The following is a 13,704-nucleotide window of genomic DNA, read 5'->3' as shown; positions in this document are numbered from 1 at the left end:
TTTCTTTAGTTGCCGTTGTTAGACCTTAGAGTAGTTTCTTTTCAGTAGTCGCCGTTGTGCTTACGTTTCATGAGTTTCTGTCTTCATCGTCTTCAAGTGGAGTTATCTTCTCTTCAGTGCTCAAATCCATTCCAGCCTCATAGCAAGCAAGTTCAATGACAGTTTGACTTCGAGATGGAGATACTCAGCAATCTTCTAGTGTGGGTCGGACTTTTCTATATATGATATTAGTGATGCTATGATAGCTCAGCGAAAGAAAGATTCAATGAATTCTTAAGACTGTCTTGCGCTGCAAGAGTTAGGATCAAATCTTATATGTGATGCTCTTAAAGCAAAGCAATCTTCTGCGCTCTAATCTTTTCCTGTTTCTGTTTGACTTTAAGCTGAGTTATAAGTTTCAAGGAGAGGAGAGGCCGGGTGTAACGCAAAAGGGAAGCCAAGCATTCAAGTTCAAGCGGATTCAAAAGAAAGTGAAGCGGCGTCAGCCAAATCTCCATTATGGATGCATTTAGCAAGTTCGTTATTACGGGTAGTTCCTACAAAGGATCGTACTGATTAGATTCTATTTATATTATATTCCATAATCTGAGTTAACCCTATGTTAAACGACTCTTTGGGCCTGATTTACTGCTTGACGGAGTATACGAGTTGGGGCAATTACATACAATCTGATTCTTCTGGACAGTCTTATGCCTCTGCTCCAGCTTTAGCCTCTAATCCTTCTTCGAACTCTTCTTCCGGCGGGACAGTTACGTTTGTTGTGCTACCAACGTGAGCTTAAAGTAGTGAGTAAGCAGTAAGCGGGTAATCTTCCAGACTTCAATCTTCTACAGCACTGCAATCTGATCTTTTGCGCTCGACTCTAAATCCGTTTTGGGTTCTTCCGCTAACTGAGTTTCTGTGACATTCATATCAATTCTATCACATTCAAGTTCGATTAAGATTGTTGATTTATGTTTGACTCGAAGCAACAAGACTAAGTAGAGAGATAGGTGCTTCTTCAGTGGGCGATGCAGAGTTTGAATAGAACTGCTATATTACTCGAATATAACTTAACTAACTAATATAACAGTAAGTGCACAATCTGATAGAAAAAAGGAATTGAGTAACAAAACATACTTTTCTTCAGCGCGTTCCTAATAGTGGAATAGAGCATCTCAGCAATCTAAAGTGGAATAGAGCATCTCATCTCCTCAATCAACAGAACAAGTAACTCGGGGCGGGGTGCTAAAGGAAAGTTTCCTCAATTCCTATAAATTATATGCACTGCACACATATGTGAAATTTCCATAGAATTCTGCCTGCACGATATGAGTTTGCCGGAAGAAGAAACTGAACAAGCTGCGGAAGAAGGAAGCGTACCCGGAACAGTAAATCTGGCTTGCATAGGAAGAGTGTTGTAGTAGATCGAGCTAGGCTTTCAGCACCTTATCCTTATCGAGGTTCTTTACCGTATCCTGTTGTAGTAGATCGAGCTAGGCTTTCAGCACCTTATTCTTATCGAGGTTCTTATCCTTATAGTGCTTTGATTTCCCTTTACGTGGTGCCAGTTCCCGAAAACAGTACAGGACTTATTGAGTCAAGTAACACAGAAAAAGATTGAAGCGCTGAAGCAAAAGAAGCTGTTAAGGCCGACTACATGCTTAAGTGGGTTTTAGCTCCTAGCGTGGAAAGAGGTGATTATGCTTGTGTCTAAGCTAAGGCTTTTGTTTCCAATATCGTTTATAGCGTCGTTATGCTCCTTGTCATAGAGTTCTGTTCTTGTGTTGTCGTAGATATCAGCCTCATCTCTTTTTAATGCTAAGATTAAGACAAGGCCCGCTACTGGGTTAAGTGGAAAGCTAGTGTCTATACTAACTCGCCCTTTGTGCCTTACGTGGGTTTCCATTTCCATAGATGAAAGTTGAGACGATACCGCTTGCTTCTCTTAAGAAACTGACTTTCCACGAGCAATCAATATAGTAGGGGAGCTTTAGAGTAGGGGTCGTATACTCAATTGGGTGCTTGTGTTGCGATAAGTAAAGAAGAAGCTTCAGAACAGTATCAAGGTGAAGTTCAAGTGTTTGCTTACGGGAGGCAGGAATCTCGTATCTTGATCTCGTATATAGAAGAGAAGCCCAGCTTGTTCAGTGCGGTTTCAAGGAACAGTAGAAAGTGTAGTTTAGAGAACAAGTAGATCTCATCTCGCCCAAACGAAAAGTGCCTTACGCGGGTTGAACAACCAGACTTGAGAAAAAACTTGATACGTGCGCAAATTCAAAAGGCTGTAGGAAGAGTTGGGCCTGCGAAAGAAACGGACTCTATAGGGGCAGAATCTCATTTAATGGAATCTAACTCGCATATCATCTAGTCTAGAGTTGTAATTGAATCATTTCCCTATTAGTTCAAACAGTTAATTGAACTGACAACAAACATCTATAAGTAGTCTAGTAGTACTTGTATAGTAGTAGCTTGGCCCCGATCCAAAGCCTATACCTGATCCCCCAGTTGAGAATCTTGTTTCTAATCTTGCTGATGATTGTGATCTATCAGTGGCTTTAAGAATGGAATGTTGTGCTCTCCTATTATCCTATGATATAAGTGCGTAACTGGACTGCTTCCTTCACATTGCTTCTTTACTTACTCTCCCTAAAAACACTGCTTACTCAACAAACTCACTTATTACTGCTGATGCAAAACTAAGATCATAGGCGCATCCCGAATTCTACTTGACTTCTTATGATCCTGGCACACATCTTGGTTAAGGCTATCTCTACTAGCTGGTCGATAGAACTTATAGTCTGTCTTTTGATACTGAAACCTATAGGCTGGCTAACGCGGCTTCTGTTGACGCACCCGCTCACTCAAGTAGGGGCGTGCTTCTATATGTTGTTTGTGTATATCTCTCCTCCACTTATGAATTGAATCCATCTTGCTTGCGTGTTGTTCCCACAGCTTTCAGAATTGAGTGCACATGGCTAACTTGCTAACGCTATAGGGCAAACTAGAACTAAGGCGTTTCGCATACTACAACGGCGAACTCAGGCAAAGCTCTTGCTTGTTTCAAATAATGAAAGTAGCACATGACATGATAGAAATTAATAACATGACAATAAGTATACTTTTACCGAGCTTCTTTATACCCCTTATTTAAGACTTGAGACTTTTACCGAGCTTCTTTATACCCCTTATTTAAGACCTTCCACTTCTTACGAGCTTCTTTCCACCTTACGAGCTTCTTTCCACCTTACGAGCTTCTTTCCACCTTACGAGAGACTTTCCACCTTACAATACACTTTTCCACCTTACGAGCTTCTTTCTACCTTACAATACACTTTTCCACCTTACGAGCTTCTTTCTACCTTACAATACACTTTTCCACCTTACGAGAGACTTTCTATGTTACGAGAGACTTTCTACGTGACAAGATACTTTCCTCTTGCAACCATTAACAATAAGCCGGCCCAGTGTGAAGTCAACAACTAGCAAATGAATAAAATGAGGAAATTCGAGAGAAGAAGACAACTATTGAATTCTAGTAAAAACACTCCTTACTGCCCTAATTCGAATTCTCTAAAGAGAGCAAGCATCTCCTCTTTGTGAACTCGCTTAAGTCCGTCTGACCTGCTAAAGTCATAAGTGAGTCTTACTCTGACCTGCTAAAGTCATAAGTGAGTCTTACCCCCGCTCGCTAAAGTTCTGGTTCTGCCTTTACCTGCTAAAGTCATATGGAATTATCCATCTTTCCCTAGTAGTGCTCAGCTTTCCCTAGTAGTGCTTGACTTGCTCATAACTCGCCGCACAACCAATTACTTAAGGTTTTTCGCTCGGCCAAGGCCTCAAACTCAACTGGGCCGCTGTAGTAATAGAATGAAACCACTTTCTTTATCTTAGCATCTCATTCTTTATCTTATCTTTATAGATGCTGATAAGGACACTGAGTCTGGGCCCGAGGGTGATGTGACTACTTGCATCAAGTTTCGTTCAGGCCGGTCAGTACCAGATCTCTCAATATAGGGAGCAAAAAACAGGCTTTGCTTACCTCTTTTCTTAAATGCAGAAAGAAGGGTCGAAGTTTAGACCGCTTACAGTAGTTCTATCCATAGAAAAGATCATGAAGGAGGCGATCAGAATGGTACCCTCATCCATTTACGATCCCGAGTTTCCAGACACATCACACAGTAGCTCGGGTCGAGGCTGCCACTCGGTGCTAAGACGGATCAAAGAAGAGTTTGGAACTTCTCGCGGGTTTTTGGAATTCGACATCAGGAAGTGTTTTCACACCATCGACCGACATAGAATCATCTCAATCTTAAAGGAGGAGATCGACGATCCCAAGTTCTTTTACTCCACTCAGAAACTCAAGTTAGCCGGACGACTCGTAGGAGGTGAGAAGGGCCCTTACTCTGTCCCACACAGTGTACAACTATCGGCCCTACTAGGCAACATCTACCTACACAAACTCGATCAGGAGATAGGTAGGATCCGACATAAGCACGAAATTCCTCTAGTTCAGAGAATAAGATCCGTTCTCTTAAGGACAGGTAAAAGTATGGTTGATGACAAAGAGCAGTCTGGAGAATCAGCAAGCTTCAAGGCTCCCCAAGACAATAGAGCCATCATTGTAGGTAGGGTAAAGAGCACCCAGCGCAAAGCAACCTTTCATTCCCTTGTTTCGTCGTGGCACACCCCAAACACAAGCACCCCGCGGCGAAGGAGAGACAATAAAACACCTTTCGTTTTCCCCCTTGGGCGTGCCGCCTTTCTTAACAAGCCCTCGAGCCTCCTTTGCGCCGCCTTCCTCCTAGAAGCCGCTGGGTTTCCCCCGAAGTCTGGTATGGAAGGCATCAATTATGCTATGAGAAGAAACCACCTTATTAAGTCTTGCAAAATCAGGGGCTTGCAGATAGAGCTGGGCGGGGAGTCAGTACTAGTTATCAGGTCAGATAGAGGCCTGGCCCGTAAGCTGGCCCCCTTGAAAACCCATGACTCATTAATAAGGATTTGTTACGCGCGATATGCCGACGACTTACTACTTGGAATCGTGGGTGCCATAGAGCTTATCATAGAAATTCAAAACCGTATTACCCACTTCCTACAATCCGGCCTTAACCTTTTGGTAGGCTCTGCAGGATCAACAACCATAGCAGCACGGAGTAAGGTAGAATTCCCTGGTACGGTTATTCGGGAAGTCCCTCCGAGTACTACTCCAAACCCATTATTGCGAGAGCTGGAGAAGCGTCTACGGGTGAAGCACCGTATCCATCTAACTGCTTTCAACCTACGCAGCGCGATCCATTCCAAGTTTAGGGATCTAGGTAATAGTCTCCCGATCAAAGAGCTTACGAAGGGGATGAGCTACAGAGGTCGTTTACAGGACGCGGTGAAACTAGCTCCGACTCATGGAACAGCTGGAGTAATAAGTCCCCAAGCTTGCATATTCTGGGGGACCTACATCTGGCAAGGATCAAGGGAGATCTCATTGTTGCATAGCTCAGGTCGCAGCAACGTGCCATCAGACGTTCAACAGTCCGTCCCCATTAACTGCTCGGTCACTGATGCCCGGAAGTGTTCATTGTATACTCCTTCGAGTCGGAAGGCAGCGGGGGAAATAGAGGGACACTGGGCGAGATCTTTCAGCAGCGAATTCCCCATACAGATAAGGGCGCCTATGAAAAAGATACTCCGAAGGCTTCGGGATCGAGGTATAATTAGCCAAAGAAGACCAAGGCCTATCCACATAGCCTCTTTTACGAACGTCAGCGACGGAGACATAGTCAATTGGTACGCTGGCTTCGCTATAAGTCTTCTTTCCTACTATAGATGCTGCGACAACCTTTACCAAGTGCGAACGATTGTCGACTACCAGATCCGCTGGTCTGCTATATTCACCCCAGCCCACAAACACAAATCTTCGGCACGGAATATAATCCAAAAGTACTCCAAAGACTCAAATATAGTGAATCCAGAAGGTGGTAAGACCCTAGCACAGTTCCCAAACAGCATAGAGCTTGGGAAGTCTATATAGTCTAGCCCGGCCCGGGTAAAGATCCTAACAACGACGTAAACTACATGTTTCAAAAGGAGTTGTCTTGATCTATTAGTTAGGTGCAGTTTCGCACAGTCGTTTACATGAGATTAGTTGAGTAGGCTTGCAATAGTTGTCTGCTATAAGGATAGCTAGGTAGGGCATTCGAAATGAAGGCCGACTTGGATTGTAGTTTGAGTCTTGTAGTCGACCCTCTCCATGCCTATTTTCTCTTTAGAATGTTCTTTGATTCCTGAATTCCTTTTTTGGTAGCTTACGCGCAATAAGAAGGTATCCTTCCCGGCCCGTAAGATCGCTTCGCTTCTGAAGATTCGCTTCTACCGCTTCAATCAAAACCTTGACATCAATCAATGGCTAAAGCTACCTTGACATCAATCAATGAATGAATGATTAATAACCTATATGGGTTCGAGGACCCGTTGGTCAAAGAAGAAAGGTAAGGTCCAGATTCCAGGACGGAGCCGTATGACGCGAGAGTCTCACGTACGGTTCCTTTGAGAAGGGTGTTAAACCACAACCTATCAGGCCCGACGAGCGGTCCACGGAGCTGCATCCCTACTCACCCGGTCCATGCACATTGCTCTTTCCAGGAGGTTGGCCGCCTATCCTAGATCTTCCAATTTCCAATAAGATCCCGGGCTCGATCTGGTTTAGTATAAAGGTGAATCTTTTTCTTTTCCTTTATATATGGGTCCGTGCAGCATTTCCACGATATCGTTATGATCAATTAATGGGACTTGGCCGGAAAGTTTTCTTGCCTCTATCATTAGCTCGGGTAGTCTCAGTTTCTGGTGTTTTAGTAACCTTTCGATGGCTTCCTTAATGTATGTGCCAGGAAGTTTCTTAAGAAGCAAGCGGGCTACTCCCCGAAGATGCCCCTACCTAGGTTTCATTTTGGAAGTTGGGGAGTAATTGCTCGTTCAGCGGTTATCAGTAACGTGGTCAGCTTAATGAATTTCTAGCTTAATGAATTTATAGACAATAATAGTGCTCGTGAAGCGGTTATCAGTAACGTGGTCAGCTTAATGAATTTATAGACAAGAATAGTGCTCTGGTAGACAAGAATAGTGCTCTGGTTTGTGCAATGTTGCTCGCTACACCCTTTCCTCTGGCGAACCTGCGCTGTATCTTACTGAATGCTAAACTTAGGTCGTGTACAACAAACCTGAACCGCACAAGCCTGGGCCTACCCACATCCCTAGAGGAGCCGTATGAGGCGGAAGCTCCACGTACGGTTTTGAAGCCGAGCCTTTCTAGCAATGGGGCTTAGGGACCGATATGATGATTGGTTTAGGTAGGGCGGCCGGCATACTATGGAAACCTGTAGGGATTAGTGCGTGAGACCGAGATCCACAAACTATAGCATGGGACTCACCCTTTACTTGGTAATGAAGAAGGCAAACATAGCATGTAACAAGAGCGAGGCGAGAGGCTCTTAGCACCTTACAGCCTTGCGAGTCGGGCTTTGGAGATGAGGCCTTTTGGCGAAGCCAAGTCTATTTCGGGCCACCAAACCCTGCAACTGATGAGAAGCACCAAGGAAGCGTGTACGTTGTAACACTCCCTGCCTTCAAAAGGTGCCTAGAGGACGGGCCAGATGCAGCAGAGCAACGACCCCGGAGCGGATTCCCCACCAGCAGGGAGACAGGAGACAGACGGCCATCTCGAGGCACATCACGACCTACAGGCAAGACCGGCGATACCCGGGAAGGCAATCTGATTGGGAGTCAGAGGATCCATAGTATCTGCTGTCTTCTAGACTTACATATTAATATGCAGAATTTAGTCAAGTGGTGGTAAGGGATCTATTTTCTGCTACGGATCAAAATAAGCGAAGCAGATTCAACTCGGCACAAACTAACGATACATCCAATACCTATGATATGTGCCTACCACCTAGAAGATATAATATTTAAACAAACTAGAACAACCTAGAAGATATAATATTTAAACAAACTAGAATAAGAGCTAGTGTAAATCAAAAGGCTAATGAAAGAGAAGAGCTCAGCGAATCTGGCAGTACCTTATTCTATAGTGTGCCATGATGAAAGCGGCTCAATTCATCTGTCTCGAAAAACACGTATTGAGAGAAGACCGTAATTACCCTCTTAAGAAATAAAGCCCTCTTAAGAAATAAAGGCAATATAAGTCTCTCACTCAAGGTTTTGTTGATTAGGGTCGATGATAAATAATAGTATGGAACTAGTTTGAGCTGCAGCGAATACCGATCCTGTGCGCCGACGACCATATGAAGAGAGCGCTGAGGAAGAGGAAGCAAAATCAAGTAGCCATTGACGACGCCTCACCCCGTCTCCATCCAAGCCAGACCGACGCCCAATCTACCGAAGGGTAATAATGACTTCGCAGTGGAAGCACTACCCGAACACACAACATACAAATCAACAGACACGCCAGAAGTGTAGTTCTTGTTTTACCCAAACTACCAGAAGTTACGTTCTTGTTTTACCCAAACTACCAGAAGAGTCGTTCTTGTTTACCCAAACTACCTGAAGAGTCGTTCTTGTTTTACCCGAACTCATAAAGGTCTGTTCCCAACCCAGCTGATCTCGACTTCCTCTGTATCCAATTGTGCTTCTAGTACATTAGTTTCAGACAACGATGCAGCAAGCGATAAGTCTATAAATGGAGTTGACCCGTTACAGATTGAAACCAGTCAATCAAAGACTGGGGTACAGCCTACCCGACCCGAGTTACAGACTGAAGCGGGCACCAACAAGACTGGTGCTCTGGGTACTCAGACTGATAGTAGTGCTAGGCAGAATGCAGCCAGTGAATCCAAGGTTTAAAGCGAGGTCAGTGAGAATGGGAGGAGTGAGTGCAAGCCTTAAACCGAGAACAGAGCTAACTAAACTAAGCCTGAAAGCAGTACCAACAGGAATGCAGCCGGGGAGTCCAAGCCTTCAACCAGTACCAAACAGAATCAACCTAGGTACTATAAACTACAGGACTAAGCCTGATACCACTGATAACTAGACTTCGACCGGATAGGCTCGTAATGGACTAAGTAGGGGGCGAGACTGAGACAAGTTTGGACAGATGGATGTCAAATCGGCATTTCTTAATGGATTTATTGAAGACGAGAAAGAGGTCTCTATATAGAACATAGAACATCGACCCCCCGTTTTATTATTCATGTTGTCTATGAAGGACCCAGTATAATAGTTCCAGAGGGCTGGCTCGCGCTCTCTATATTCAAACTCACTCTCATGGCGATATCTTGTTGGTATGCCTTTCTCTTTCTATTATTTGATTCGGACAGGCCCCACCATGATTCCTGAATGGAAATAATACAGCAATGGAGAATTCGTTCGAGATAACAGAGACTTTGGTCCTAATTACTTATTTCTTTGGCATCGAAGTCAAACTAAGCAGTTCAGGTTGTTTCACAAGCTAATTATAAGAGATCCAGAATAAGTTATCCATGGAAAGAAGGTTACCCTATCGATACACCTGTGGAAGTAATATGGCACCAAGTTCACCAAGGAAGTAGAAGGTAAACGAAAACATCCTTAGTATATAATAGTGCCATCGTTGGTAAGATATTGATTTTGCATGCACTCGATACTTAGCTGGCAATGTAAAAGAAAAGAACGACTTTCTTAGCAGGGGTTACTAGGACGAAGGTATCCTTCTTGGGCTGGACACCAAATCCATCTTTTCGTGGAGGATTGGATCCAATAACAAAAGAACTTCAAACTATTCTATACTTCCCTAACTATTGAAACAAATCATTACACTCGCTAACTACAGGCTAGGCATAGAATGAAAGTGGTTAAGATAAGATAGAATTCCAGTAGTGAAGATAGAATGAAAGTGGTTCTAATGTAAGTCTGGTGTTGGTGTGGGTAAGATAGGTAGGTAGGAAAGGTTCAATGAGCGGCCCTTTAGCGTGAACTAAGGTATTGTTCGGGTTCAATTAATTGTATCCATAGGATATAGGAGCAAGGCAAGATCAGAGGATAGAGGCTCAAGTGCTAAGTGAAGTATACGAGAGAAGAATTGCTATCAGGCAAGCAGAAGGGTGAAACTATTCTAAAGTCGGGGCAGAAGCAGTTTTAGCGGAGAAGTCAACTAGTTAATGCACTATTAAGTCAATTAGTATTTCTAACCTAACATGAGGAGTTGTGGTAAGTAAACTATAGAGTTCAATACCTTCTTATCGGATGCCCTGTAAGTTAATAGCGAGAGAAGAGAATAGAATGAGGATGCCCTGTAAGTTAATAGCGAGAGAAGAGAATAGAATTCCATTCAGTTAAGAAGTGAGTAAGCAACAAGTAGTTCTGCAGTTGTCCAGTTGCATCGCCTACCTTTCTTATTGTCTGCTTGTTTCAGCCTAGGAGATACCATTGAATCTTTTAGAACAATAGTAATAGGAGCCAGATCAGATACCTTATTTCTTATCCTAACTTCACTCTATAGATACCTTATTTCTTATCTTAACTCTATAGTAATTAGTTAACTTATTCTTCTTGTAGACACCACTGTAAACCGGTGATTCTCTAGCTTATGATCCATAGTAATCTGCTTACCTGAAATTCTACTAAGTAAGGCAAGGACTAAGTAAGGTATCCAACATCGGTAGCTGCTTCATCTATTTCAACCGGTAGCTGCTTCATCTATTTCAACTAAGTAAGATCTTGATTCCCTTAGCAACATTAGCAACATTGCTTCCAATACTATAGCTACTAAGACGAGTATACTTTATTGGCATTGAAGATTCGATTCCATGGTACCTACTACTTTGCTTAACTGGGACCTATCGAGCACCACTGAGAGAATGTTGTTACCTAACTGCTTCATATCAAACTTATGTTTCTTATCCTGTACCCGCATTCCTTGTATGACTAATAAGAATAAGGTATGATCCAGATTCAATTGAGGCCAGGCAACTACTAATAATAATAATAATTACACTAAAGCAGAGGCAGTGGAGGCAGTATCATCAAGTCAGTCCGATTCCAAAGAAGGGGAAGCGCAAGTAAGCATCGGAATGTCCTGTGCGAGTTTACAACTTCTTATTTAGGCGGGGAAGAAAGGAAACTGGGAATGCTGGGGAAGATTTAGTAAGGGGTGAGCTGCTTCAACAAATCACATAAATAATAGATAGTAAGTTGCTTGCTCATGGGTCACTCACTCCCTCTTTGTTTTTGATCAAGGTTTCAAGAAAGGAAAGAGAAAACTATCCATCCCAGCGTAGTTAGCTAGTTAATCCCCTGTCGGGTACTTCGCTACAGTTTGATTAGCAGCATTACAATACGATAACTTTTGAAGCTCCCTAGCTGCAGTTAAAGTATAATACCTTTGCTACGAAAGTGGGCTATAATTCCCACATAGAAAGAAAGAATCTTAAGCCGGACATAGCGATTGGCGAACAACAACTTGTGCTTAAAGCAATACCCTGACCCCTTATATCTCTACCCGAACGAGGGAGAGTCCCCGTTTATGGTCTTGCTTTTTCCTTTTGCAGCTCTTGGTCTTCCCATTTACTTCCGCCGAATACTTGAGGTTAAAAGCAAGTCAATCTATTAGCCACCTACCTTCGGCTCCTCTTTTTATCGTGGACTAGGGGGTTTCTTAAGGGAAGCTATTCGTTCCACTCGTTCGTTCGCGGGAAGCTATTCGTTCCACTCGCTCTAGGCATACTCTAAACTCCTAACAAGAGACAGAAGGAAGGGAGTAAACAAGAGCTACAACAACTCTAGTTTCAAGGCCAGAAGGAAGTAGACAAGTTTCGTTTCTTTTTTCGAAATCCAACCTCTGCTTATCCGCTTATCGGAAGGAGCAGGGACCTACAGACATAGACAGGACAGCTAACTTATTGGCACTGGATTGTCAGTCATATCTATTCTGTGCTCATGAAGTCTACGAAGCGAGCTGGGAGCGACCTCTTAAACTCAACTACTAGAAACTCTATCTGTAAAAAACTCAAAGTCATAAAGAAAAAACACTCTTAATAATAACAATAAGTTAGGTTTTGGGGGAGGCCGAAGCGATACTATCAAATAAACTTCTTGCATCCCTTGTTCTAGGTATAGGTACAATCGGGATCGGGACAACATTCCAATCGGCAATTGGCCACACGTAATGAATTATAATAGGTCAAATAGCTTATAGAAGGGGATGAATCAACTTTGACTCTAGCTGGTATGACGAAGTGAAGGGACTTATCCTAAGATAGGCTTGTTTTATGAGTAAGTTATGCCCATTAAGTTGGTGATTAATTAACCGTTCGCGTTTAGTTCACAGATAAAGGGGTGGGGTGGCGATCAAGGAAACTCATCTCTCTCAGATCTTTTGACTTCCAGCGTAGTTCCACTCTAATCAGCACGATGTATCGAAGGGACGAAACAATATATAGGGCAATTATCTCTAGCTCTTTACTTTGGTTGTATAAAAGGAGAAAGCAAGACGGCTATGCGGTTCAAATAAAACTTCTTTCCCTACCGGTGATGATAGAGATTTTCTTTCAAAGTCAAACTCCGGGCCGGGACTGCTTTCCTTTCCTGCATTACCGGATTGATTGCTTTTCTTCCTATTCCTGCAGCTGAAACATGAGAGGGAACAGCCTACTCCTTAAGTGGATTTGGTCTATAAAAAGCCTTTAGATCCAATTAGACCCTATCTGTCGAAGTAAAGCTATAAACCTATCCTACTGCCCCTGGGGAATATCAAGATTAGGCTAGGCGACTATTAATACTGGTTTTGTTGAGTGAAACGACTGCTTAGTCGAACGTCTGCAATCCTATCCTTTCAGTAGAGTTCGTTCCTTCGTTGATATCCTTTCAGTAGCTTAATTCCTATGGCGCTTACTTGTTCGAGATCTTCGTTCCTATAGCAAACGCTCTCGTCGCTCTCACTAATTTCTTTTTGAGTCAATAGGGCCGGCAGACTTATCCCCTATTCGTACTTCGAAACTTTTTATGAGAAATCCAGTCCCTTAGGTTATTCGATTGGAGTTTACGGCGTGATGGATCGTAATCATAAGCTCCCCAAAAGGCGACTAGTTTATTACGCGAGTTTTTTGACTGCCATTACCGTACATAAGTAAGATAAGAAATCCAACCATAGTAATGCCCATAAATGATAGACCAAAAGGAATGAGAAAATGATTTGTAAGAGTGACTTTATTGTTGGTAATTCGACTTGATAATAGAGTAGTTAGCTTGGGAGATGATACCTTATTTGATATTGTTGGACCCTCCAAAGAGCTTAAGGCATAAAAGCCTATAGGAGTAGTTCAAAACGAAAGGATAAGTGTTTTTGGTTGTTCACTACATAGGAAATGGTTCTTTTTCATTAAAAGGACAGCGCGCACTTTGATAAGCACAAGACCATGGAGTCCCTGAAACACGGCAATTCCATTTATTTATTACGCCTTGGTCAAGCAAGTATGAGGCGAGAAAGATCAAGAGTGGAGATGCCTCTAAAAGGATCACTTCTAAATGCAACCTTCTCATTCGAACACAAGACTCGTTTATCACTCTTCCCTTGAGAAATTGACCTCAATCGTAGGCAAGGGGATACCCACACCTTTACCTTTCCTTCCAGCATCTAGGAATAAGTCCCTTACTTTTCCCCTCAAACAAAGCCTATTCTCGAGAAAATATGTATTATAAATCAAATATGTCTTTATTATAAATCCAATATATCTTTGA

The 13,704-nt window shown here is 42.9% G+C and overlaps 1 protein-coding gene across 1 annotated transcript; it reads left to right on the top strand.

Annotated features, from left to right (window-relative positions):
• The first annotated feature begins 1,539 nt into the window (after positions 1-1,539).
• Positions 1,540-6,940, top strand: LOC135659144 (uncharacterized). Its single transcript, XM_065176275.1, has one exon. The coding sequence runs from the start codon at positions 4,034-4,036 to the stop codon at positions 6,005-6,007; it is 1,974 nt and encodes a 657-aa protein (XP_065032347.1). The 5' UTR covers positions 1,540-4,033; the 3' UTR covers positions 6,008-6,940.
• Positions 6,941-13,704: the final 6,764 nt, after the last annotated feature.

The sequence above is a fragment of the Musa acuminata genome, unplaced genomic scaffold (genome assembly GCF_036884655.1).
Source record: "Musa acuminata AAA Group cultivar baxijiao unplaced genomic scaffold, Cavendish_Baxijiao_AAA HiC_scaffold_435, whole genome shotgun sequence".
In the NCBI taxonomy this organism is placed as follows: domain Eukaryota; kingdom Viridiplantae; phylum Streptophyta; class Magnoliopsida; order Zingiberales; family Musaceae; genus Musa; species Musa acuminata.
Note: the sequence above shows the minus strand (reverse complement) of the source record. Positions and strands in the feature narration are given on the sequence as shown.